The 27224-nt window shown below is 49.1% G+C and overlaps 2 protein-coding genes and 1 non-coding gene across 4 annotated transcripts in view; all 3 read left to right on the top strand.

The window, feature by feature from the left end:
- The window catches only part of Mtor (mechanistic target of rapamycin kinase), a 106825-nt gene extending 104308 nt beyond the window's left edge, over positions 1 to 2517 (top strand). The window contains exons 56-57 of the mRNA XM_028757786.1: positions 938 to 1043; positions 1690 to 2517. Coding sequence (XP_028613619.1) covers positions 938 to 1043; positions 1690 to 1705 — 122 coding nt within the window. The 3' untranslated portion in view covers positions 1706 to 2517. The remainder of the gene's footprint in view (positions 1 to 937; positions 1044 to 1689) is intronic.
- LOC114612923 lies at positions 356 to 461 on the top strand. Its single transcript, XR_003710108.1, has one exon. It is a non-coding gene; the product is annotated as a U6 spliceosomal RNA (small nuclear RNA).
- Positions 2518 to 3236: 719 nt separating the features above from the next.
- On the top strand, positions 3237 to 26986 carry Exosc10 (exosome component 10). 2 transcript variants are annotated; one of them, XM_028757845.1, is made up of 25 exons: positions 3237 to 3397; positions 4617 to 4753; positions 5725 to 5848; positions 6842 to 6946; positions 7248 to 7413; positions 7550 to 7664; positions 8370 to 8445; positions 8642 to 8752; positions 9200 to 9343; positions 9885 to 10075; positions 10776 to 10932; positions 12728 to 12876; positions 13013 to 13063; positions 14814 to 14925; positions 17100 to 17150; positions 17292 to 17370; positions 17460 to 17566; positions 20454 to 20549; positions 20798 to 20872; positions 22857 to 22944; positions 23850 to 23923; positions 24856 to 25027; positions 25588 to 25649; positions 26312 to 26388; positions 26869 to 26986. In XM_028757845.1, exons 1-25 carry the CDS (start codon positions 3287 to 3289, stop codon positions 26897 to 26899), a joined length of 2661 nt encoding a protein of 886 aa, XP_028613678.1. In that variant the 5' UTR covers positions 3237 to 3286; the 3' UTR covers positions 26900 to 26986. The 2 variants fall into 2 exon arrangements, with proteins under 2 accessions (XP_028613678.1, XP_028613677.1); XM_028757844.1 differs by lacking the exons at positions 26312 to 26388; positions 26869 to 26986 and having other exon boundaries at positions 3287 to 3397; positions 25588 to 26263.
- Positions 26987 to 27224: the final 238 nt, after the last annotated feature.

Below are 27224 nucleotides of genomic sequence, written 5' to 3'. Positions count from 1 at the left end.
TCTAGGAATACTCAAAAATAATCAGATGGGCCAGGTACAGCTACGTACTTCAGGCCAGCTGATGCTACATGAAATCTCTCTCAAGACCCAGTAACAACAAAACACTTCCCCCATATCAAAGGAAAGAAAGAGGCAGAATGGGCCTGAGAGGTGGCTGAAAAGCAGGTGTTATCCTTGTTGTGGGCCAGATTTGGTTCCCAGCATCCATATGGTGATCATGACCATAAGTAACTCCAATTCCAGGGCATCTGACTCCATGATCTGACCTCCAGGGGCACACACATGGTACATATGCAGGCAAAACACTGAAGCACATAAAATTTAAAAATCTCTAAAACAAAAAACAAAACTCTGCTTGCTTTGGCAGTACATATACTAAAATTGGAATGATACAAAGGATTAGAATGGCCCTTGAGCAAGGATGACATGCAAAGGACTCTGGGAGGAGGGACTAAATAAATAAAATAATCAAAAGAATAATCAGATGGAAGTTTGTAATCGTGCTTGTGCATTGTGTTTAGTAGAAGTTTAGATATTTGGGAGGCTGGGCTATTGATTACCAATAGCAAAATAAACTTGGCTTAAAACACAAAAACCAAGCATATTATCAAAGAAGCTCTAGGCTGCTGAGCCTGTGTTGGGGGTAGGATCCTAACTGTCCAGTGGAGACAATGATGAAAGTTTGTGAGGTTCAAGCTAAATGACCTTGTCCACTCCTCAACTCTGATTTTGGAACGGCCCCATTAGCCACATCTTTGAACTGGGTCTATAGTAAGACACCAGTGTGCCTGCAGATGACACAGAGGTGAATTTCTCACTGCAAATGTGGTCTGTCCTTCCTGCTCTGGTGACTATCTGGATGCATAGACAGCTGAGCCACACAAGAACATAGGCTGTGTTGTTGCCAAGTGCAGATGACAGTATTTGTGCTTCCTAGGTCGGGATTTCTCTCATGATGACACTTTGGATGTTCCAACCCAAGTGGAACTGCTTATCAAGCAAGCAACATCCCATGAGAACCTCTGCCAGTGCTACATTGGCTGGTGAGTGAGCCTTGCAAAGAAGCCTTGTTGGCCAACCATGATGGTGGCACATGCCCTTTCTCCCCAGCACTGGGGATCCAGAGGAAGGCAAACCTCTTCTCAGTTTCAGGACAGCCAAGGTTATAGTGGTGAAACCATGTCTCAAAAATAAATAAGCCTGCAGTAGAGACCCACTTGAAGCCTCAAACCCAGATAAGAAAGGATGATTTGGTGGAGTGGTCATAGAGGACAGTCTTTATGGGGTCCTGTCTCTTTAGAAGTTTGTGGGCTCTGAGAATGCTCCTTGTCTAATGGGAAACAGATGCAATCTGTGTTTGGAAGTTACGGCTGCTTTAAGAGCTATGGTTTAGAATGGGCAGGGTGCTTTACTTGTCTGGGGTGCTTTTGGATTTTTGTTGTCACTCCAGTGATGCAGAAGGGGACAAGAAAAGTCAGAGCAATGACTAAGAGAAAAAGTGAAGAAAAAGATTGGTAATCCTGTAGAGTCTGGGCAGAAATTTGAGAGAAGGGGCAGAGGAATCTCTGGGACCTCAGAGCCATTAGCCCTTGACTAGAGATGTTGACTGAGTCCCAAGGGGTCAGACCTGCTCTCTGTACTTGGGCAGAGCTTTGGAGAGCTCTGACCATTTTCTGTCCACCTTCCTAGGTGTCCCTTCTGGTAACCAAGGCCTGGCAAACCACATCATCTCCTCCGAGGCGTTTGTACCTTGGTCTGTGCTTCCAGTGGACTGAAACCATGGACATAAAGTTGGACTTTGTTAAATACTTTGAAATGTATATGAAAAGAACTACTGTATATTCAAAGTTGGCTTATGCCAACCTCCTAGCTGCTGTTGAAAAGACACTGTCAGAAACACAAGGCTTGATTCAGTTCCCAGGACAGTGAAACACAGTAATCCTACAGAAGCAAGCCTTCGATTTTGGGAGACCACAAGATGGGTAACTGAGAAATACGGGTTTTGACTTAACTTACAAGAGAACTCATCATAAGCATTTGCTGACAGAATAATCTAGTTGGTCCTCTCAACCAGGGGCCACAGCAAGGACACAGACGTCAGCACTCCACCATCCTGTTACCTCACCCGTCCCTGGATGCAGTGGCGACATTTGCAGGATGGGCCAACATGGCTAAGAAGGTCTGTCTTCCGCCTGACCCCATGATGCTAAAACTCACAAGCCCTGACCTTCCTGGAAGGATGTTTGCTCAGATGCCTGGCCACCAAGCATAGCAGGTGTGGCCAAGGATCTCAGGGCTGTGTTCAGTGAGGGGGAGTATGTTGTGTTTGCAGCAGGGACACAGAACACAAATGCTGTTGTGGAGGTGCTGATCACAGACGGACACACTAGAACAGGTTGTGAATTATAAGCAAAGGAAATATCCAACTAAATACACAAAGTATAAAGTAAAGCCACATAGACACCATGTTGTATCTGAGTAATTTTTGTGCCAATAAATGACAGAATTTTAAAAGCATGTATGTATATGACTGGCTTTTGTATTCATCATTTTGTGAATTCTGTTACTGGGCTTTGGATTAAGCTCAGTGGTGGTAGGCTACTGACTAACAGACACAAGAGCCTACACCATTACATTCCAGCACTAGACAGACCAAGACAGAAACAGGCAAGCATGGATCTCTTGAGTTTCAGGACTACACTGAAAAATCCTGTCTTGATAAACAAACAAGAAAAAAATATATACACACACACGTGTAGACACATGTGTAGACACATATACATGTGTCTGTATCTGTATGGCACGTGTGTGTGGGGGGGGGTCCATGTCAGCCAGATGAAGTCATCTGCTCCCTAAGAGTTGGTTATGAACTTCAAACCTGGGTGCTGTGGTCCTCTAGAAAAACAGCGAACGTTCTTAAGTGCTTCAAAACTTCCCTCCCTCGCCAATTTTTTTTTAACAAATTGGAAAAAAAAATCCAATTCCAGTGTGGTTTTGCACATCTTTAATCCCAGCCCTTAGGAGGCTGAGGCAAGCGGATCCGAGGCGAAGAGTTAGCTTTAAATGTGATTTAAATTGTAACCTCCCTCCAGTTCTCACCCTAGGCCACAGGTTTGTTAGGATACAACGTGAAATTAAAAAGGCAAGTTCCCACCGTAAGCCAAGCCCGGTAACGAGCCACACTACTTACTTGGCGGGGGTTGGTGTGAGCCGCGCGCATGCGCGTTGCGCCCGTCTCGGGTCTGCCGGAACAATCTCGCGAGAAGAGCCGCCCTAGGACGGAAACATGGCGCCTCCCAGTCCCCGGGAGCATCAGTCCGCGCCGGCGACGAGCGCGACCAAGCCCGACGCGGAGATGATACTACCTGGCTTCCCCGATGCAGACAGCTTCGTAAAGGTGAGTGCGCCGGCCCTGAGGCGCCCCAGGAGCCCCCTGTTCTGGCCGGAGGCGGGTCTGGGGCTGCGGGCTTCCGGCGCCTGTCACGGCGGCCTGACCGTGCGCACGGAGAGCAGGAGCAGAGGGCCCCGCGCTTCCGGTGTGAGCGCGTGCGGCTTCGCGTGTAAAGCCGCGTCCGCGCCTTCGGAAGGCGTCCTCGTCATCCACGTGGCGCACCCTGCACTACCTCTCCCGAGGGGCCCAACAGCTGGGCGACTCTCCCGCCCAGTGCCCACCCCGCTGTTGCACTAACGTCTGTTACCCCCATCTCTTGGGTTGGCTGTCACCCGTCACAGCTCCATCGACCCTCTCCAAGTGCCAAAGCGCATTCGCCAGTGCCTCTTGAGAAGGAGCGTGGAGTTTTTATTTAAATGCTTTGTTCACAAAATTCATGATGGATGCTGTCATTAGACCTTAACACCTCCCCATCTGCCGAGATCCCCCAACCACAAGATTATTTTCATTGATGGCCTTGCTGAAGCAGTCTGTGTAGACATTAACTTTGAAATAAATTGCGATCCTCTTGTTGGTTAAAAAAATATATTTTTCGTTGCTAATTCATAAATGTAATTTTGCTACCGTTATGAATCATAATGTAAATAGACAAGGTAGCTGATATGTGACCCACAGGTTCAAAACCACCGCCTTAAAATAAGTACCCATTCTTTATTTGTTCGTTTGGTTTGGTTTTGTTTTTCGAGACAGGGTTTCTCTGTGTAGCCCTGGCTGTCCTGGAACTCATTCTGTAGACCAGGCTGGCCTCGAACTCAGAAATCCGCCTGCCTCTGCCTCCCAAGTGCTGGGATTAAAGGCGTGCGCCACCACCGCCCGGCATTAAGTACCCTTTCTTTATCAATGACAGTCACTTCTGATAGTTTCCTATTACCTACCTCAAAACAGTCTACCTAAGCCACTGGTTATGAAATGGTCATCTGAACTGGGTGGAGGTGGCGGCGCACACCCTTAATCCCAGCACTTGGAAGGCAGGTGGATCTCTGTATGGTTGAGCACAGCGTAACCCAGGTCCCATACAAGAACTGCTTACTCTTAACACTGAACCATCTCTCCAGCTCTCTGGGATAGATATCTTTAAAATCTTGTGGTTTTTTGTTTTGTTTTAATTTCTGCTGAATGAGCAGGAATCCGTGTTTAACATGTGTCTTTTTCTCTGGATTTTCAGTTTGCACTTGGGTCGGTAGTGGCAGTTACGAAGGCGTCGGGGGGCCTGCCACAGTTCGGTGACGAGTATGATTTTTACCGAAGTTTTCCTGCCTTCCAGGCATTTTGTGAGACACAAGGAGACAGGTTGCTTCAGTGGTGAGTTTATTACGTTGATTGAAAGAAATAAAAAAGGTTTTCCTGAGAGTGGTGTACTTCAGTGGTCGGAAAATAATGAACATGATTGGATTGCTGGGTCTGGACTCCAGTACCAACCAACCACCAAAAAAGCACTGCCCAAATGCCAGTAACCAGGAGGAACATAGCATAATCACATGGCCTGTGGTTGCTGGAGGAGAATGGCGGCTCACTGCGGAGCCCAGGCTAGCCTGGAACTTGCTATGTAGACCACGCTATCGTTGAAAATCAACCTTCCTCTACCTCCTGAGTGCTAAAATAAAAATAGGAGCCATCACAGCCTGCATGATGTATGATAAAAGTAAATAAATTAAGGGCCGGCAAGATGATTCAGTGGGTAAAAGGCACCGAATGCCAAGCCTGACGGCCTGAGTTCAGCCCCTGAGACTCAGGATGGAGCGCGCTCACTCCTGCAGGTTGTCCTCTGACCTTTACACATGGGCCAGGGAGCTCACATGTAGACACACAAAATATTTGTTTATTTAAAAAGTCTTTTGCTGGGTGTGATGGCTCATACCTTTAACCCCAGCAATAGGGAGGCTAAGGCAGGCGGATCTCTGAGTTAAGGCCAGCCTGGTCTACAGAGTGAGTAGAGCAGCCAAGACTACATGTTTCTCATCCGTTAATTGTTGGGAGAAATTACCTTGAAGTTATTATTTTATTGAGAATAGGTCTAACTCACTAAATTGTACAAGTTGGCTTCAAACTCACTATGGCCCAAGCCTTCCAAAAAGCCAGCATCACAAGCCTACACTGCCAGGCCTGGCTTTGGGTCTTGTGTCTTAAAGGTTGCTGTGAGGATATACATTTTATTAATTTTACCCTGAGTGCTGGTTAACCCTGTGATCCCAACCATTTGAGGTGTTTTCCCAGACTGAAGATTGGTAGAATAAAGGCACACACGCTGACCTTGGTTTTCCTCACTTCTGTAGCATGAGTCGGGTAATGCAGTACCATGGGTGTCGCAGCAACATCAAAGACCAAAGTAAAGTGACTGAGTTGGAGGACAAGTTCGATTTACTAGTCGATACCAATGACGTGATATTGGAGAGAGTGGTAAGTGCCTCCCGTCCACATGAGTAAACTCACAGATAGAAAGCGCAGATATCAAAACACAAGGGGAAAACCCAGCATTGTGGAAAATGAAATAAATGTAGCCAAGCCTAGTGGCCATACACTGGGGAAGCAAAGGCAGGTGGATGTCTATGAGTTCCAAGCCAACCTGCTCGATACAGTAAGACCGTCTCTCGGATGGATGGATGGATGGATGGATGGATGGATGGATGGATGGATGGTGGAGATTTTAGTTATATGTTTGGGCCTATGCTCCTAAATGCCAGTGTCAGTGGAAACCGACTGTCTTGGAACCCACTGGGGCTGAAGTTACAGACAGTTGTGACCCACCTAACACAGCTCCTGGGGTAGAACACCTGGCCTCTGCAAGAGCCATACATGCTCTCTCCAGCCCACATCCATGCTTTTCAAAAACATCTACAGTTTTTAGCTCTGGAAAGATGGCTCAGAAGTCAAGAGCACTTTCTGGTCTTCTAGAGGAAAAACAGCACCCAGGTTAATTCCCAGCACCCACAAGTATCTGTAACTCCTCCATGGGATCCAACTTCCTCACCCAGACATACATGCAAGCAAAATACCAGTACACATAGAATAAGATAAATAAATCATTTATAAAAATTTATAATTTTAATTGGCAAGTTAAAATTCAGAATACTTTCAACATATAAATAATATTTTGATACATTTACCTATTCTTTTTAATTTATTCATTTTTATTTTATGTGCATTGGCATTTTGCCTGCATGTGTGTGTATGTGAGGGTGTCTCCTAGAACTGGAATTACAGAGAGTTGTGAGCTGCCATGTGGGTGCTGGGAATCGAACTCAGGTCATCTGGAAGAAAAGCCAGTGCTCTTAACCACAGCCATCTCTTCAGCCCTTTCCCATGCTTTCATATATATATAAACCACATAATTCTGTGAATGCATTTCTTGAAAATGTCAGGTAATTAACCCAGTGCCTTGTCTCCTCATAGGGTATATTACTGGATGAAGCCTCGGGGGTGAACAAACATCAGCAGCCTGTCCTCCCTGCAGGACTGCAGGTCCCCAAAACAATAGTGTCGAGCTGGAACCGGAAGGTGAGCCCCGCTCTGCAGGGTCTTGACAGAGCCTCTGACATGGGCTTTACCCGCATGCTACATTTTACTTTGCATTGCTGTCAGGACATGCTGCAAGTAGGCACACCCCACTTCCGAATGGTCTCACAAGCACACACAGCACACCTACCCCTTCTCCGTGTGGCTTTTGAACCCACACGTGCAATAACATTCCGAATTGTGTGGTCCTGAGATGATCTTGTCTCCAGAAGACAAGCTGGAATTCTGTTTCCTACTTCATCCAGTGGCTCTGTCTCAGTTGATTCATATGTGTTCACTGCAGGCAGGAGAATATGGCAAAAAGGCAAAATCTGAGACATTCCGACTGCTGCATGCAAAAAACATCCTCCGACCTCAGCTCAGGTTTCGAGAGAAGATTGACAATTCCAACACACCATTTCTCCCGAAAATCTTTGTCAAACCCAATGCTCGGAAGCCACTCCCTCAGGGTAAGTGGTGCCTTTGAAGTGGTTGAGAATTCACTCCCACGTTTCTGTCCTCGGAGGGGCCCATCAGCTCCTCCTCTTCTGAGCAGTGAAGTGTGTGCCTCATGTGTGACACTGTCTGTTGCTGCCTGGTCTCCAGCTCTCTCAAAAGAAAGGCGGGAACGCCCGCAGGATCGTCCCGAGGACCTGGATGTCCCCCCAGCCCTGGCAGATTTCATCCATCAGCAGCGAACCCAGCAGGTGGAACAGGACATGTAAGTACATGGATGTGGTCTTTCCATAGCTGGCCCTTCGTACTGTTTTTTTTTTTTTTAAAGATTCAGCGTGCATGCTTATCTTGCGCACACATACACAAGTGCATGTGGGGGTCAGAAGAGAACGTCAAGTGAGCTACCCAACATGGGTGCTGGGAGCTAACTTTAGTCCTCTGCAGAGCGGTATAGATTCCTAACGCTGAGCCCTTTCAGGTCTGCGTGTCTCCCTTACATGGGGCCATGCTAAGCTCTGTCAATCCACTTTGGGGATATGTACAGTCCAGGTGACCCTCAGCCCCTGTATTTATTATATTCAGATAAAGGTTCATTTTTGTAGCTCAGCCTGGCCTTTAACTCACGGTCAAGTTGAGATATTTTCACAGTATAATCTTTCCTCATTTTTTGCTGTTGGGGATAGTCGGTAGTAAGACATGGTCTCGTGTATCTCAGGCTGGCTGTCACCAAGGGTGTCCCTGAACTTAGAAACCTCCAGCCTCCACCTCTCAGATGCTAAGATTAGAGCGGCCCGCCCTCCTGCCCAGGCTTGTCTGATTCTGAGGTTGGGACCCAGGGCTTCGTGTTGCTGGACAAGCACTGTAGCAGCCCAGCTCCACTCCACTCACTTGTCACACAGGCTGTGTTTGAGTGGCTGCGCTCCTCCTGAATCGTGGCACTGATGTACAGGTGTGTGTTGTGTTCACTCAGGTTCGCACATCCTTACCAGTATGAACTCGACCACTTCACTCCGCCTCCCTCGGTGCTGCAGAGGCCGCAGCCACAGGTTGGTGCCCACACTCACTTTCAAAGCTGGCCTCTGGGAGCCTGAGAAGAGCAAAGCACTATTTGGTGCATCTCTGCTTTCCCTCGGTGACTTTAGGAGGCTGCAGTGTGGGGGGATCCCTGGCACTTGGAGTTGATGCTGCCCCTTCATAGGGTTTGTCTAACACGATGCTCTCTCTGTTCCTTTCTTGGTCTAGCTGTACAGACCTGTGGAAGAGACGCCCTGCCACTTCGTGTCGTCCCTGGATGACCTTGTGGAGCTCAATGAGAAGCTGCTGGGCTGTCAGGAGTTTGCAGTGGACCTCGAGGTGCCTTGCAATCGCCCTTTAGTGAAGTCTTTGTTTGCCTGTGTGTTATCTACTCGGGAAGTCTAACGTTAGCGCTGACTTTAATCAGTTTAGTCAGTTAATCAGTGTGTTTTATGTGTGGGGCCCTGAAACAAGTATTGTGCTGTAGGCCAGGCTGGCCCCAAACTCAAACCCATCTTCCTGCCTTAATTTTTTTTTTTTTAAGATTAGCTGTGTAACTTGTATAACTAACTTTTAAGAACTGGTAGAGGAAGCTTGTGGGTATAGCTCTGTACAGAATTCCCAAAGTAAGAGCTAAAAGGTGAAGGAACGCCTAGTAACCCTTTCCCTCACCCCACCTTTCCCTCACCCCACCCCTTCTGCACGGTTCAGCATCACTCATACAGAAGCTTCCTAGGACTGACTCTCTAACCCTTTCCCCCACCCCGCCCCTTCTGCACGGTTCAGCATCACTCGTACAGAAGCTTCCTAGGACTGACCTGCCTGATGCAGATCTCCACCCGAACGGAAGACTTCATAGTTGACACCCTCGAGCTTCGAAGTGACATGTACATTCTCAACGAGAGCCTCACAGACCCAGCCATCGTGAAGGTCAGCCATTCTGGTTCTTGCCTGGGGTGGGATCGCAATGCTTTTCAGGGTACCATCTTGTTCTTTCAACCTAGACCCAGTGGAGGGAGAAGCCATATCATCTCCTACCCTGAGGTTCAGCATGCTTATCTACTTAACTCTAGGTCCCCATAAGGACGTTTACAGTGTAGCTTTTTGTTGGCTAGAGAGAGACATCATGCTGGTGACTGTTTGAGGGATCCCAGTCAGTTGCATTGCTTGAACTTGAGGGCACATTTGGAACTAAGAGAGCTCCTTACCCAGACCATGGCCTGAGAGCAGGCACAGCCCTTAACAGTTACAGTTACAAGCTCAAAGCCTGGGGCCCAAGTGAAAGGAGCACTTTAAACTATAGACAACCTGGGCTGAGGATGTCATCCAGCAGTAGCATGCTTACCTAGTATATACAAGTCCCAGGGTTCACGTCCTACCAGTATTCTGGTACCACAAAGGCTGGCTGAGTAAGGAGACAGGTGGATAGCCTGCTGCTGGTGTCAACTACAGGCCTTGATTTTGTTTTCAGGTCTTTCACGGTGCCGACTCTGACATAGAGTGGCTGCAGAAGGACTTCGGGCTCTATGTGGTGAACATGTTTGATACACACCAGGCAGCACGGCTTCTCAACCTGGCTCGTCATTCACTTGACCATCTGCTGAGACTCTACTGTGGTGTGGAATCAAACAAGCAGTACCAGCTGGCAGACTGGAGGATCCGGTCAGTTCAGCCTGGCAGTGACAGAGATGTGAGGGCAGCAGGAGGGACGTCTGTCAGCTTGGACGCCTCGTCCACTAGGGCACTTCAACGGTCGCTTTCTTGAGCTGCCATGCCAGAATTTTGTTTGTTTGTTTTTCGAGACAGGGTTTCTCTGTGTAGCCCTGGCTGTCCTGGAACTCACTCTGTAGACCAGGCTGGCCTCGAACTCAGAAATCCTCCTGCCTCTGCCTCCCGAGTGCTGGGATTCAGTGGGAGCTCCACCCCCGCTAGACATCAGAATTTCTAAATATAAAAAGGACAGTGCACTTGCGCTGATGTTACATTCACAGTATAAGACGGAAATTAGTAACATTTGAAAGCCACTTCATTCTCTGGCCCTCGCCCTCCTCCCGGCACTGGGTCACGTACACCAGGGCAGCGCCCGGTCATCCTCATAGGCCTCGCCGGCCGTGCTCGGTCCCGTCTCCTGGCAGAGGCCAGAAAGCACAGAGAGGGACAGACAGGTGGACCATAACATAACTCTTACCCCATGCTAAACAACGGTTTGTCATACTGAGACGCAGGAACTGTCCATGTTCCATTGGGAAGGAAAGAATCTTTGGGATGAGAAAGGGGCCAAGAAAATTCTGTCACCCAGGATAGACAGTTTGGAAGACTGTCCCTGGGACAGTTGTTGAAACTGTCTCTCTTCCAACTATAGCCCTCTGCCAGAGGAGATGCTGAGCTATGCCCGGGATGACACCCATTACCTGCTTTACATCTATGACCGAATGAGGCTGGAGCTGTGGGAAAGAGGAAACGACCAGCCTGTCCAGTTGCAGGTGGTGTGGCAGCGGAGCAGGGACATCTGCCTCAAGGTACCGTGTCCCCAGAGCTACACATACCCCGCACTCAGGCTGTTTCTGATTGAGTTCTTCTGTTTTGTTCTATTTTGTTTTGAAGTTAGCGTAGAAAATAATGGCTCTTAGGGCTGGAGAGATGGCTCAGTAGTTAAGACCATTGTCTGCTCTTCCAGAGGATCAGGGTTCAATTCCCAGCACCCACATGGCAGCTCACAACTGTCTATAGCTCCAGTTCCAAGGGATCCAATGCCCTCACACAGACATACATGCAACCAAAACACCAGTGCACATTCAAATCCCAGCACTCTCGAAACAGAGGCAGGCAAATTTCTTGAATTCGAGGTCAGCCTGGTCTACAGAGCTCCAGGAGAAACCCTGTTTTGAAAAACCAGAGATAGTGGGGCGAAGAGGGAACAAATAATGGCTCTTATCGTGGCTGTTTTACATATGTATACCATTATACTTTCTTCTCTTTCCTCATCTTCTCCTCCTTATCCAAACACATAAATTAAACTAATAAATAATTTGCAAGCTGGTTCATGTTGGTGAACACCTTTAATGCCAGCACTCAGGAGACAGAAGTAGGTGGATCTCTTGAGTTTGAGGCTAGCCTCATTTACAGAGTGAGTTCCAGGACAGCCAGGGCTACACAGAGAAACCCTGTCTCGAAAAAAAAAAAAAGAACAACATCAGATAGTTAGATAGATAGATAGATAGATAGATAGATAGATAGATAGATAGATAGATAGATAGATAGATATACAGATACATGGATAGATATACAGATAGGTAGGTAGGTGGATGGATGGATGGATGGATGGATGGATGGATGGATGGATGGATGGATGGATGGATACACAGATAAATACATACATAGAAATATAGATAGACAGACAGACACACATATAGATAGACAGACAATTTGCATTTTCCTCATAGAAATGCTAGCTTTTTCTGTTTCTTCTTTATAATAACCTTAGTCAGTTCACTGCTCCATTTCTTGAGTGAATGATTTGGAGTTTAGGTATTTATTGTCCATTTCCTGTGGTATCATCCTTATGCCGAAGCTGTGCTAAGCCTCGTGCTGTCATTATCAGTGTGTGCTCCATAGCAAGGTGGTAGGCTTCGCAGTTGGTTTTGGTTTTCCTTGCAGCACTGAGATTGAGTCCAGAACACACGCTAAGCAAGCGTGCTCTCTCTCCCACGGAGCTCTGTAACCAGCCTTGGCTTCGGGTTTGTTTTGTTTTGGTATTTTGGTTTTCTGTGGATTTGTTTGTTTGTTTGTTTGTTTGTTTTTGTTTGGGGGGTGAGACAGGGTTTCTCTGTGTAGTCCTGGCTGCCCTGGAACTCATTCTGTAGACCAGGCTGGCCTCGAACTCAGAAATCCACCTGCCTCTGCCTCCCAAGTGCTGGGATCAAAGGTGTACACCACCACCGCCCGGCAGTATTTTGGTTTTTAAAGTCAGAGATTTTTGTGTAGCCTTTGTAGACCAGTCTGGCCTCAAACTCACAGAGATCCTCCTTCCTCAGCCTCCCAAGAGCTGGGATTAAGGGTCTCACTAGGTAACCCAGGGTGGCCTCTGGCTTGTACTCCTCCTATGTTAGCTTCCCAAGTGAGCCACTAAACTCATCTTTTCCTCTGTCCTTTAACGCAAGAGGCAGACATTTGAAGAGTCCTGTATTAGTCGGGGTTCAGCCTGCAGCAGCGCGGAGCGAGGATCAAACTTGGCTTCATGCGTGTTAGGCAGTCGGCAAGCCGCTGATCTTCCCTGCTGCTCACTGATCGGGAATATTGTCTACCGTTTTGCAGAAATTCGTCAAGCCTATCTTTACGGATGAGTCCTACCTGGAACTATATCGAAAGCAGAAGAAGCATCTGAACTCGCAGCAGCTGACAGCCTTTCAGCTGCTGTTTGCTTGGAGGGACAAGACAGCTCGCAGGGAGGACGAGAGCTATGGGTGAGGGACTCAGGATTCTTCTGATGCCGGTGGGGCCAGTGGGTGGGATTGAAGGCTGCCTGCTGTCTCCTGCATCGGTGGTTAGTGAGCCTTGCTAGCTGTACCTATCGTGATCCCATTGTGTCTTTTGTTCCAGATATGTTCTACCAAATCACATGATGCTAAAGATAGCTGAAGAACTGCCTAAGTAAGTCTCAGAGCCTGAGTGACATGCTCTCTCTTCTCAGTCCTTCACAGCCGGGCACTCATTGCGGCTGCCCAAGGCTGTACTCATAGAGGTTAGTACTCCAAGCCTGGAAAGTAGCAAGGCCCAGGGAGCCACAGTCCTTGCCTGAGGGCTCCTGGATAAGAACTAAAACTTCCGAATTGGCCTCTGCATGGCTGGTCTTGAGCCTGCTGCAGTCCCTTAAAGAGAGCTCTCCCACAGTCTTTCTGTGTCTCTCTCTCCAAACTAAACCTGCACAGGTTGTTTTGCTTTGTTTTGTTTTGTTTTGTTTTGTTTTGTTTTGTTTTGTTTTGTTTTGTTTAACAGACTTAGTTCACTTTATTTTTCTTATATAAAAACCCTTATGTGGTGGCCACAGCTGGAGCCTGAGTCCTCTGAGCCTCTAGAGACTCTGGTGTGGATTTTAACACAATGATAAGGAGACTTAGTGAACACAGTCTCTTTCCAGAGGTCAGGGGTCAGGTAGGTCTTGGAGATGGGATCAAAGGTGGCCTTGGCAAAGTTGCCCAGGGTGGCAGTGCAGCCCCTGGGTGATGTGCAGCTGTCATCTATACCAGCCATCATCAGTAGCTTCTTGGGCACAGGAGCAGAGACAGTGCCAGTGCCTCTGAGGACAGGGATGAGATGCACCAACACAGAGCCACTGAGCGGCCTGACCTTGCATGGAGCAGTGTGGGGCTTGTCAATCTTGTTCCCCCAGTAGCCTCTCCCTCTGCACAGGAACAGTGGAGAGCTTGGCCGTGATGATGCCCCTCCTATGGCAGTGGCTACCTCCTTGGAGCTCTTAACACCAAGACCAACGTGACCATTGTAGTCCACAGTAGGGACAGAAGCCTTGAACCTGTCCACTGGCCAGCCTGAGGCTGCTTCTGCACTGGCAGAATCTTCAGAACCTCATCCTTTAGGGATGCACCCAGGGGAAAAAATAATCTCTGCTTCTGTAGTGGGCCAGGAGAACAGGTAGATCCCCCAGGACTTGATCTTCATGTCCTTAACCAGGAGGCTCAGCCGGTGACAGGAATCCACTCCTAGTCTTCGGCTTTACCTCCACAAGCCCGCAGCCTTGACCTTGACCACAGCCACAACATCCACAGCGGCCCCTGAAACTGTGGCCGAGTCCTCCCTGGAAGCCACCATGGCCTCCTAACCCTGGGCCCCTGGGCCCTCCTGCTGCACTGGCCTCATCTGCCATTTGGTGCTTTTCTGAAGCCTCGTGACTTATAAGCATTTTGTTGTTATGAATTGGAGCATAAACTGGAATGAGAAATTGGTAATCAACGTTCCTTGAGGCTCATCTCCAGCTCTCAGAATTGATAAGACAGCATGAGGAATGGGTTGAGAGTTGGTACAGGAAAGGTCACGTGTCCAGGTGGCAGGCCTGGCCTGATGTATGTAAACTGTTACTCCTTCTATGGCCTTCGCTTGGCGGGGAGGGGGCTGTGTGGAGGGATCTTCACTTCGTGACCAGGCTGGCCTGCAACTCACTATGTAGCAGAACTTCTGACCCTCCTGCTTCTGTTTCTCAAGTGCTGAGGTTACAGACCTGCACCAGGATGCATGGTCTCTGTGGTTCTGGGCATGGAACTTAAGGCTTCCACTTCTGAGCATGCATGCTGCTGAGTGAGCCACAGCCCAGCTGCCCAGTCACTGCTGTCAGGAAGTGTTGAGAGCTTGTCTCCAGGACGCACTGAGACTTTTACCTTGTTTTCAGGGAGCCTCAAGGCATCATAGCTTGCTGTAACCCAGTACCACCTCTTGTCCGGCAGCAGATCAATGAGATGCATCTCTTAATCCAGCAGGCTCGAGAGATGCCCCTGCTCAAGGTATGCAGTGTTTCATTCAGCAGGCCCGTTCTCCAGCACCTTTCTCCTGTGGCCTTCTAAAGCCCTGAGCTGCTCTCCTGTTGTAAATCACCCTGAGGAGTAGCGATGGCTTAGAAAACTACAAGGTGTGTCATGTAAGCTATGGGATGTGTTGTGTTCGATTCAGCTGCTTTTATGTTTGCTGGTTTGGAGTTTGGGGTTCTGAGGTATGATTTTATTGTTTGATACTAGGGTTCAAGCCCAGGGCCTACCCATGCTACACAGGTACTCTTCTGAATTGTTGCTCTAGCCTACACATTTTTAAATTAAGTTTTTATGTATTCTATGTGCACGTACACATGTGTAGTACAGCACATGTGTCTGGATCAGAATACATCCTGCTGTTCTTTCCTTCCACTGTACGAGTCCAGGTTATCATACGTGGCAGTCAGAGCCCTCTCACCAGCAACTGCGGTCTTGTTTTTAGTGACAGTCATAAATTAAGCCTTCTCCTTCATGGCCTTTTCCATAATTGATAGGAAATAACTGAGTCCTTTAACGAGTGTTGTAAAGCAGTTAATCTGGTGGAACAAGGTGGAGTGGAGAGCTGGCCGTGGAGAGCCACGCCTGCAGCCGGCACACCCCGTGTGCTCTTGGCTGGACCAGTGCGGAAGGCTTGTAGGGAAGTGCCACCAGTTACTGCTGAGCCTGGGACTGTGGAGGAGCTGTCCACCCGTCCAGCAGTTAGAGTAGCGTGGGGGAGGATCCAGCCAACAGGCCGCAGGCAGTGCCTCAGTAAGAGGGGAGAGGGGAATCCAGGGAAGTAAGGGAAAGATTAAAGCTTGGGTAATCATGGGTGGAAGTGAGGCACACCTATAATCCCAGCACTTGGATACAGAGCTATCCTCAGCTATCTACTGCGTCGACGGCCAGCCTGACTTTTATGAGACCCTGTCTCAAAAAACAAAACAGAAAAAAAAGACAGATCAAGACCATATGTGTGTGTATATATATATATATATATATGCGCTCAGCAACAGCCTGATGATCTGAGTCCATCCCTGGGTCCTTATGGTTGAAGGAAAGAATCAACACCTTAAGATGTCCTCAGTGTGCCGTGCTGAATGAATGAATATAAAGAAAGAAGAAATACAGTCACGTGTCTTTGTGGGAATGTCTGTGCTGTATGTAATAAAACTTAATAAAATTCAACTTAAGTAGTTTCTTTTAGGGATTTTACTTTCTTCTCCTTCTTTTTGAGATAGGGTTTTACCATACAAGGTCATCCCTAGGCCAGCCTTGATTTCAGCTCTGTAGCCCAGGCAGGCCTTGAACTTTCACTCCAGTTCCCCCACCCCTTCACTCCCACCCCCCCAGCCTTCCAAGTAGCTGGAATTACAGACTTGACCACCATATCCTTTCTTAGGACAACTTTGAGTGTGTTGACTTGGTGGTGAGATACAGATGTGATCAGTTGTTTGTTATCTTTTGAAAGATTGTCGACCCACAAGACTCAAAATGAAGAGAGTCTCTTTGCAGCTGTCATGTTAAGATGTCCATCTCAGGCTAAGGAGGTCAGAAGGAGGGTGTCGCCTCTCCTGTGTGAGGCCATGGGCACCTGCACCCCACACATATACACACCACACGTACATGTGCATGTACTCATGCATGCGCTCACACACAAACACATAAAGCCCCTCTTAGTTTTCCAGTTTGTATAAGTAGCATGCTGGCTGCCAGAGAAGACCCCCAGGCTGGCTGGAAGCCATTGCATCGTACCACCTCCTGACAGGAAGCGCTAATCTTTCACATGGGAGGGCTTGAGTGCCGAGTCCTTAGGGTGAGGGATGAAAGGATAGCTGTTCACCCTTAGAAGACAGACTCATGGACAAGTACAGTCTGCTGACTAAAGCATGTATCATTGACTTGACACAACTTTCCTCAGTTTCTTCTTTTTCTTTTTTCTTTCTTTGCTTTTTGTTTGTGTGTGTTTATGTGCCTGTGTTTGTTTGAGACAGAGTCTCAAGTAAGCCAGAATGGCCTTGAGCTTGATCCTCCTGCTCCCGCCTCTGCAGTACTGGAATTGCAGGCATGCACAATTACACCCACTGGGGGTCAGACCCAGGCCTTCAAGCGTGCTAGGCAGGCGCTGCCAACTGAGCTACACACTGGCCCTACTCTTCTTTCCTCCTTAGTCTGAAACTGCAGCTGGAGTGAAGAAGAGTGGACCACTGCCCATCGCCGAGGTACAGTGTCACGGCTGCTGTGTCACCTATGGGAGGGGTGGAGATCACAGCCCCTGACAGGTCAGTGCTGTCCCACTGGCCAAGAGTTCCTGGCTTGCTTATTAGTTTTACATGTGGTCTGCTGATTTCTCTTTGATGCAGAGATTGGAGAATGATCTGTTTGGACCCCATGACTGTTCCCATGCCCCTCCAGATAACTACCCCATCACCCCAACTGATGGTAAGATGGAAACCCTCTGGACTCCCAGACAGATGGAGCCAGTTTGCTGGACAAGAGCCCATGGGTCTTGCTTACCTCTTTGTCTCTAGGGACCGTGCCGCTTGAGAAGAAGCCGAGTCTCTTCGCAGAGGGCAAAGAAGAGAGCTCTGTGGATGCCAGATGCCTTCTTGCTACGGCTGTCATCACTCTGTTCAGTGTGAGTAACAAGGAAGTCGGCCACGGCGGTCAGGCTCCCTCATGGTGTGCTCTTATCACACGGGCTGCCTGCCTGCCAGCCTGCCTGAAGTTTGCATTCGTGTTTGAGAACAGTGCCAGAGGTAAAGCTAGAGAGGTGTGGACAGCGAGCTCTCCAGGCCGGGGAGGCTGTCTCCTGAGCACTGTTATGAAGAAACCTTAGAGTATGGACAGAATCGATGGCTCAGAGGCTAAGAACATTGGCTGTTCTTCTAGAGGATCTGGATTCAATTCCAAGTACCCACATGATGGCTCACAGCTGTCTGCAACTCCAGTTCCCGAGGATCTGGCACCTTCCAAACTCTGTGAGCACTGGGCACATTCGTGGTACACATGGATACACAGAGACAAAAAACGCATACACATAAGACATAAATCTCTAAAAAAACAAAAAGAAAAGCTGGATGGTGGTGGTGCACGCCTTTAGTGCCGGCGCGCAGGAGACAGAGACAAGTGGGTCTCTTGAGTTCAAGGACAGCCAGGGCTACACAGAGAAACCTGTCTCAGACAGACAGACAGACAGACCTACCTTAGAGAGAAAAGTGCCTGAGGAGAAGGACACTGGGTTGACATAGCAGACAAGAGCAGATCCAGCCACAGCAGAGGAGCAGAGGAGCTGGGTAGCCAGCAGGGCTCTGCAGAGCACTCTTGGGAATGTGGAGTGTGTGACATAGATGCTTCCTGAACACACCTATCATCATCTGGACGTGCTTTTAGGGAAAGAAGAAGAACCTTAGAAGTACACTTGATACACTACAATCACTGGAAGAGATGGCATCAGCTAGCGCAGGCTCTAGCAGCAGGTCTCTGACCCTAGGGGAGAGGAGCCATTCTGGAGACCCTGTGTGGCTTGCTTGGGCTGAGCCGTGTTCCTAGGAGCTGGCTGGGATGTAGCTTGTTCGTTTCCGCCTGTATTGGCACCTCTAGGTTCCCTGCACAGGGGAAATGGCCCAGAGAGAAGGCTCTGAGGATAAAGTACTTGCCATGCAGATGTGAGGACTACAGTTTGGATTCCAGAAAGCACTAAAAAGCTAAACACTAACCCACTTCTGTCATCCATGGCACCTATGGTGAGCTGGGAGAGGGCTCATGGGCCAACTAGCCTGGCATACATGGTGGTGAGCAAGAGCTCCTACATCACAGGTTGTCCTTTGACCTCTGTGTGCACGCTCTTGCATGCATACACATGTTGTGAATGAGCCAGGCATGGTAGCACGTGCCCAGCACTCAGGAGGCAGGGACAGACAGATCTCTTGAGTTTGGGGCCAGCCTCCTCTACATAGTGAGTTACAGGATAAACAGGGCTATGCGGACAAAGCCTGTCACAGTAAAAAGTATTTAGCCAGGGTTCCACAGTGGTGATTCATGAACACAGAGGGCACAGGAGTCTTTGCTGGCCACAGGCTGGCAGAGCTGTCGTGGGGATTCACAACTTGATATGTTGGCTAGGGCTTCCTTTTTTCTTTTCCCTTTGTAATTAGGTTCTCATTCTGCTGCCCAGTCTAACCTCAAACTTCATCTCTCAGTTGTTGCTCTTGCAGAGGACTTTAGTTTAATTCCCACTACTCAGATAGCAGCTCACAGGGAGCTATAGCTCCAGTTCCAGGGCTTCACCCCCTCCTGACCTCCATCGGCAGGCACTGGGTACACATGTGGTGTGCATATATACATACATGCATGCATACATACATACAAACAACACCTCCTGACCTCCATCAGGTACCAGGTACACATGTGGTGCACGTGCATACATACACACACACATGTATATATACATAACATACAAACATACAACACCTCCTGACCTCCATTAGCAGGCACCGGGTACACATGTGTACATACATGCATGCATACATACAAACAAAACACTCATGCACATAAAATTTTGTTTAAAAATCAACCAGCAGTGGTAGTGCACGCCTTTAATCCCAGCACTTGGGAAGCAGAGGCAAGTGGATCTCTTGAGTTCAAGGCCAGCCTGCTCTACAGAGTGAATTCCAGAAAAACCCTGTCTGGAAAAACAAACAAACAAACAAAATCATTTGGCTTTCTCCTGCCTCAGCTTTCCGGTGCAGGGCATACAGGGGCGTGCCCCATTCCTAGCTAGTCTTCGTGAACTTGAGGCTGCACTGATAGGAGACTTCTGTGTTTAGCCTGAAGAAGGCTGTGCTATCTCTGTCCTGTGCTAGACGCAAGCAAAACTTGCAGGGACAAGCAGATGTTATGAATCCAGTTGGAAGCAGTGTTCCGTGGCCTGTGTTTACTGGTTCCCTATCAAGATCTATAATATTACAGTTCACATTTATCAGTTACAGTGAGGGCATCAGGCTGTGTCTGGCCAGGTTGAGCTGTGTCTAAATCCCTGTGCTTTTCCCCTTCACGAATAGAAGATAGTGACAGTACCATAGGCCGTGTAGGTTATAAAGGTAGTAAAAATGCATCAGTTCTCATGCTGGGTGTAGTGGCTCACTCACCTTTGATCCCAGTAGATAAATACCTGGTTTTGAGGCCAGCCTGGTCTACATAGCTCAAAAAAAAAATGAGGAATTCATCACCTTAAGAAATAAATCCTCGCCGGGCGGTGGTGGCGCACGCCTTTAATCCTAGCACTTGGGAGGCAGAGGCAGGTGGATCTCTGAGTTCGAGAGTTCGAGGCCAGCCTGGTCTACAGAGTGAGTTCCAGGACAGCCAGGGCTACACAGAGAAACCCTGTCTCGAAAAAACAAAAAAAAAAAAACAAAAAAAAAACAAAAAAAAGAAATAAATCCTCCCTGTTGTGGACCCAGGAAAGGATCCTTGTGGGGAAGCCTGGTGTTGGTTAGAAGTGACGGTTTGGTCTGTCCCTGCAGGAACCTAGCACTGAGGAAACTGGAAAGATTCCATTGACGGTGGCACAGAAAAAAGCCCAGAACATAATGCAGTCCTTTGAAAACCCGTTTAGGATGGTGAGTAGTGCAGTTGCACCAGGCCGGCAGGAGCTGCGGGGAATGCTGCAATCACGAGTCCTTTCACCGGGGAGGAAAGCAGGACTGTGGAGGGGGAGCCCAAGTCCACCGGCGTATCGGTCAACCATGGTGTCCAGGTCGGGACTCTTGAGTTGAGGCCTTGTGGGACCACACTGACAGTAGTAGTGCCTCTTGACAGGCGAGGTGCCTGCTCTTGGCATTGGCAGTGACTGTTTCCCCTTCTGCAGTTCCTGCCTTCTCTGGAACACAAGGCTCACATCTCTCAAGCAGCAAAGTTTGATCCTTCTTCGAAAATCTATGAAGTAAGTAGCTCTCTGTGGGCTTCTGACCTGACTGAGGTTCTCCTCTCAGGCCGCCGAAAACAGGACAGAGGCCATTTGCATCTAAGCTTGCTTCTAGGAAGAGGCCAAACTGTAGCCCAGTCCTCGGAAGCCTCTGAGAATGTCTACAACAAAGGGCTTGGGGCTGGGAGTGGAGCTCAGTTAAGTAGCGTGCTTGCCTGGCTCGTGTGGAGCCCTGGTTTGATCCCCAGCACAACGTAAGGCTGGCGTGGAGATACACACCTGTGAGCTCAGCACGTGGGAGGAAACGGCAGGAGGACCAGAAGCCCAAAGGCATCGTCAGCTACAGTGTATTCTAGGATAACCTGGGATCTAGGAGTCCCTGCCTTTAGAAAACAAGGAAAAAGCAGCAGCGGCCTGCTCTGCTTCACGAGCAGATCACAATAGGATAGTGTTGTCTAATGTGTAATAGCCTGGGTTCAAATCCAAGACTGGAAAGGAAAAAAAAAAAACTGTTTTGTGTTTTTCTAATGGAGTAATTTATATGTAATAAAGTACATAAATAATATAGTTTATAACATTGTATATGTGTATATTGTTTCAAGGCTCTTAAAGGGAGCAGCTTGAATCTGAGGAGACACTGCCTTGCACTGTGGACAAGAATATCCCTCACACAGGGCCCTATAGGAAGTATGTGCTCTGATGACACTCACCAGCAAGCCCTGTCACTAGACAGCACCCTTACTGGCCTCAGTCCTGAGCTAAGGAGGTTAACCTGCTGCTTTTAGGAGGAGTCGCAGGGCCATTAAGGTGGTTCATGGGTAAAGGATCCTAACCACCATGCCTGAAAAGCTGAGGTGGATCCCAGGAGCCTACGTGGTGGAAGGAGAGAACTGACTCCATTGTGTTTTAACCTTCACACATCCATGGTGGCATGTGTACGCACAAACACACACAGAATGAGTGAATAAAATTTGATGAAAACTTAGGTGGCTGGGTCTAATGGTGCACACCTTTAACCCTAACACATGGGAAGAAGAGGCAGGCAGTTCTCTGATTTTGAGGCCAACCTGGTCTGTATACCAAGTTCTAGGGGAGCCTACTACATGGTGAGGTCCTGCCTCAAAAACATTAAAACTGAAGACATGAGAAGTCCTGGACTTGGGGACCTGACTGGTAGTGTGCTCGCTTAGCAAGTGCAGGCTCCGGGTTCAGACTCAAATTGAGGGAAAAACAAGCCAGGCCTAGTAACACATCTTTACTCCTAGCACTTCAGAGAAGCTAGTAGATGTCTTGAGTTCATGGTCAGCCTGGTCTACATAGCAGGTTCCAGACCCAACCAGGGTTACAGAGTGAGACCTAATCTCCAAAGAAGTGGGGAGGACTAGAACTACAGAACCTATCGTGTGTAACTGTAAATCCAGTACGTGGCAGTGTGAGCAATAGAGTTAGTTCAAGGTCATCGTTGGCTGCATAGAACCTCGGAAACTAACGTTGACTCAAAAACCAAAATAAAGAAGAGGAAGCGACCTGGGCTTCTCTTTATCTTCTGCCCTGGCTGTGGCATACCCTCACCAGTCCATCCCTTGTGTTCATTTCGGATCACCTAGATGATCCCATGTGACCTTGATGTGACCTTGGGCCACATCTGTAAGTGGGACGGGAGGGAAAAAAGGGCTGAGATGCACCTTGAGCCCCACTCCATTTACTGACTGGGCCACAGGGCCAGTGACTGAGGCTCCCTGACCTACGCGGTGACTGGGTTGAGCACATCCAGCCTGGTGCCTGGGGTTCAGGCACCTCCTTAATAAGGATCTTTTAAACAAAGCCAGCGAAAGATGGAGCTTTTAGATTTAGGGTGTATTGGCTCAGACTTTGTGTTCTTAGTAGGTTAGCATGCACTCCATTGTCTCTGAAACAAATAGGCACTCCCAAGTAACTGAGTTTAGGCAGCTCTTTTGTTTTGTTTTGTTTTTGTTTTGGTCATTGTCTGTTTTCATTATAGATCAGCAACCGCTGGAAGCTGGCCAGCCAGGTCCAGGTCCAGAAAGAACCTAAAGAAGCAACCAAGAAGAAGGTAGCTGAGCAAACAGGTAGCGTTCACATCCTTGTAAATGCAGGGTCTTTGAAGGGACAGCCCTAGCACTTCAGTCAGATTGAGGATGTTGAATGACGGGTGTCTAGTAGGGATCCCAGCCCTCACTGACACAGGGCAATGAGCAGAACAGGCCCAGTCCCAACCTTGCAAACTTCAGCTTCTCCTAGGTATGGTGCACAGTCACTGCCTGTGTGCTCTGCGCCTGTAAAACAGGAGTCCTCTGTATAGAAGGAAGAGCTCTGGACACTGTGAGAAAAGGCAATATAGTTCACCTGAAGTGAGGAGGTTGGCACAGATCCAGGGGGAGAGGGGACTGAAGCAGAGTCCAAAGTCCCATGTGGTGACTGGCTGGCATGCCCAAAGAATGGCAAGGCAGGACTGTCCAGAATTCCTGGGGAAGAGAGGCTGACAAGCAGCCGGGGCCTCTCTGAGGACTGTCTGGTCCTTAGAGTAACTTGGCAGGGCTCTGAGCAGAGGGGATCCAAGTAGCACAATCCAAATAGAGGGACAGAGAGCCTGAGCCCAACCGCCCAGCTGACAGTTCTGGTGTCAGATCTTACACTTGCCCTGTCTTGGCCAGTACTTGGTTGGATGAAGCATGGGAAAGGAAAGTGTGGGTGGCAGAGGGTCTGTCCTGAGCATCTAGGAAGATGGGGTTGCTGGCTGTGAGAGAAGCCCCATCTTTAAAAGGAGGCCCAATTCCTGGACGTTGACACAAAGTGTCAGAGAAGCCACTGGCTGTTTGGCCTGGCCTCCTGAGAGGCACAGGCAGGCAAAGCTGTTGGTAAGAATCTATAGCTGAGCCCAAGGGACAGGTGGAAGGAGGGGCAGCAGTGCTTGGCCCTTGTGCCCAGGTTGGGTGGACAATGGCAGGCGTCTATAAGCGGTTCTCTCTCACAGCTGCCCAGGAGGAGGCAAAGGAGTCCGCAGCCGCTGTGTTGGAACAGGCTATCCCCGTGCGGCAGCAAGCCGCGGTACGTGCCCCCTTCCCCTTTCCAGAAGTTTTGTTCAGAGTTTTCCTGGACCACTGTCGGGGCTCCCTCTACACCCCAGCTGATCCGGGTTTGTCAGCACCCACCTCTTTTCCTCAAATGTTAGAATTCTCTTAGCATCTGTGTCTTTGGTAAACCCTCGTGGCACTGGGCTACAGTCTGTCAAAGGACAAAGCACAGGGACATTGCTGTGTCCCAGTCTACCCTAGAGAAGTCTTTGTTCTTTTTTGTTGGTGGTGGTGTTGGGGCGGAGGGGGGGGGGTGCTGCTTTTGTTTTCCGAGACAGGATTTTCTGTATAGCTCTGGCTGTACTGGCACTCATCTGTAGACCAGGCTGGCCTTGAACTCAGAGATCCACCTGTCTCTGTCTCCCTAGTGCTGGAATAAAAGGTGTGTGACAAAAAAAAAAAAAAAAAAAAAGGTGTGTGACACCATAGCCCTGCCCCTAACCCCCAGATCTCTTTGTCCTTATTACACGCAGACCATTCTAAAATCCATTCTGAGTCTTTGCTTTAAGTGACGCAAGAGTATTGTCAGTTAGGAATTTTCTCCAGGTAATAATAGCTGAGTATGGTTGTCCCTGAGTCCCAGCCTCAGCTCCCATTCTTGCTGTTGAAGCAGCTTAAGTCATCCCCAGCTAAAGCAGGCCAAACATCCTAGTTTGATACCTGAAATCCAAAATCCCTACTCTCTACAACTTTCTGAGGGGTGACCCAACACCACAGGTGAAAAATTGCATGCTGTGCAGAATGACGTGACGCTGTGTGGACTGCCTGCAGGCTGTGTGTGGGAGGTGGAGCAAAACACTGAATCTCATGTTTACACTCGGGCCTGACCCGGGTGCGGGACCGCAGTGCTACAGCGGGCTGTCTGCACACTCCTGTGCTTACCTCCCTGCGTGTTCTCACCTGCAGCTAGAAAATGCTTGTAAGAAGAGAGAGCGAGCCCCCAGTGACCTGAGGACCGTAGAGCAGAAACAGGAGAAGAAACGACTAAAAAGCTCCAAGAAAGCCAAGGACCCGGACCCCCCAGGGAAAGACTTCAGTCCTTACGACTACAGCCAGTCAGACTTCGGGGCCTTTGCTGGTAAGCACAGGGAGGACACACCAAGGAGGCGCATGGTAGTTTGAGGAGGGAAGAGCTGCAGATTACAGGGAGCATCTACACTCTTAGAGTGAGTCCTGTCCAGTACAAAGCACAAGCAGTGGCAGAGACAGAGCCCCCTGCCCTCCTCGCCACAGTCTCAGTAGCCACTGTCCCTGCTCAGCAGGATAGCCTCCATTGTGACTCATGGTTAAGTTTGCTTCCCACACCCACAGGTCAAGACTAGGTTGAAGGCATGGCTCACAAAGTGACTTCCATGTCTCCTTAACCTAGAGGTCCCTGTGAGGGTTTGCATGTGGCGCTCCCGACTGCAGCAGCTGCTGGAGCTTGGGAAAGTAAGAAAGCAGGGCTGGACAGTTGACACGGATGTCAGAGTGCTGCCTCAGCTCACTCAGTCAACAGTGGCCTGAGGTGTTGATGCAGCCTGGGAACAACCTGTGCATGGCATAGTCTCAGTCTGCTGGGGCACAGGAAAGGGTGGCGGGCCGATCAATGCTGCCGCTTCCTGAAGCCCTCATTGTCATGATCACTCTTCCTTTCAGGGGACAGTAAATCCAAGCCGTCCTCCCAGTTTGACCCCAATAAGCTGGCACCTTCCGGCAAGGTAAGGCTGCAGCGGGCACCCTCGGCTCAAAGTGCTCTCGCCACCCTCCTCCAGGGACCGCCTGGGGCTTCACACGCTTCCCCCACCTCATTTCTTCTCAAGTACAGACGCTGCTGCCAGTTGTCTCCACAGCAGTTTTTAAATGTATTATTAATGTGTAAGTGTGAAAAGCCAGAGAACAATGTATGGGAGTTGTGGCCTCCTACCACGGGCTCCGGTGACTAAAGCAGGTTCCTGGGCTTTATCTACTGAGCCATCCTGCTGGCCCCTGTACGAGCAATTTAAGAACAGGCAGCAAACACTGTAGCACAGGTGTAGCCCAGGCTGACCCTACAGCTCGGTCCTCCTGCTTCCAGCTTTGAGGTGCTGGGATCACAGGTTTGTGCCATGGCTCAGCATGTCCTTGCACAGGGTGTCTTCCAGTCCACTGCCTGGGCCTGAGGTGCTGCCCTACTGCAGGGAAGGGCCTACACGTATAACTCCTGACTGCGTCAGGTCTGTGCTAACCAGGCTGAATTTGCAGCATAGTAAGCAGTGGTCAGGACTGCAGAGCCCCTCCTGTTCCTGTCACAGCCTGTCGGGCACACAAGCTGGGGTGAGAACTGTCTTCCCAGGGCTGGTGGTTGAGGTTGGCATCAGCGTATATAACTCTTCTCTTTCAGAAATGTGTTGGAGCCAAAAAACTTAAACAGTCGGTGGGGAACAAAAGCATGTCATTTCCTACTGGGAAGTCGGACAGGTAGGTGGACTGGCTGACTCGGCAGGAACCTTAGCAGAACGCAGCTCCAGGGGCTCCAGCTGGACAGGGGAAGGACCTCTGTCACTCAGAAAGCAGAAGCGGACATCATTACTTGGTCCATGTCAAAGTCACATTCACATGACCATGTCCTTCCTTTCTTTCTCACACTGTCGTTTCACTGGGTACCCTCACCTCAGAGCACACGGGTGGGAATTTTTCACACACCAACTTAGTTCTTAGGGATGAGAGAAATCAGCAAGTGGGTCATCGCTGGCGAGCGTTTTCATGCTAGAGCAGAACTTGATGTCAGGATCACACACACGAAGCGGGACAAGCCTGCTGCCACAGCCCCACACAAGGTCAGGGCCCGAGCGTAGGCCTCGTGTTCCTCTCCTGCTCAACCCTCCTTTGCTATGTGTGTGAGATTTGCCCAGCTCATGAACCCGAAGAAGTAACTCTGGTTCTCCTCCATCTCTGCAGAGGCTTCCGGCACAACTGGCCAAAAAGATAGTGTTGGAGAGACTCCTGGGGCTGCGGACAGTGCTGCTTTGTACAAACCCATTTTAAAATCATTAAAATTTATTCCTACCAGAAGAAAGCTGGTTCTGGGTTTTTTGTTTGGTTTGGTTGTTTTGCTTTGCTTTCACCCAGCTCTGGGTGTTCAGAGACTGGGAGAGAAACATGCCCAAAGAGGCTACTCAGAGGCCCAAGGCCACACATGTAGGAGCACCACTCAGGAGCAGCACCAAGCTCACCTCTGCATCTGGAAGGCTCTATGGACTGCTGATGGCTGGTGTGTGCCATGGGATGGCTCTGCCTCAGCAACTTAGGAAAAA

This window comes from Grammomys surdaster, unplaced genomic scaffold (assembly GCF_004785775.1).
Source record: "Grammomys surdaster isolate TR1022 unplaced genomic scaffold, NIH_TR_1.0 126185, whole genome shotgun sequence".
Lineage (NCBI taxonomy): Eukaryota > Metazoa > Chordata > Mammalia > Rodentia > Muridae > Grammomys > Grammomys surdaster.
Note: the sequence above shows the minus strand (reverse complement) of the source record. Positions and strands in the feature narration are given on the sequence as shown.

Bases quoted from the DNA above. Each gene is read 5' to 3' on its own strand.
- Exosc10 (XM_028757844.1), top strand. From the start codon at position 3,287: ATGGCGCCTCCCAGTCCCCGGGAGCATCAGTCCGCGCCGGCGACGAGC. The intron at 8,446-8,641 runs GTTGGTGCCCAC...TTCTTGGTCTAG, and splicing joins TGCAGAGGCCGCAGCCACAG to CTGTACAGACCTGTGGAAGA. The intron at 20,873-22,856 runs GTAAGTAGCTCT...TTTTCATTATAG, and splicing joins CTTCTTCGAAAATCTATGAA to ATCAGCAACCGCTGGAAGCT.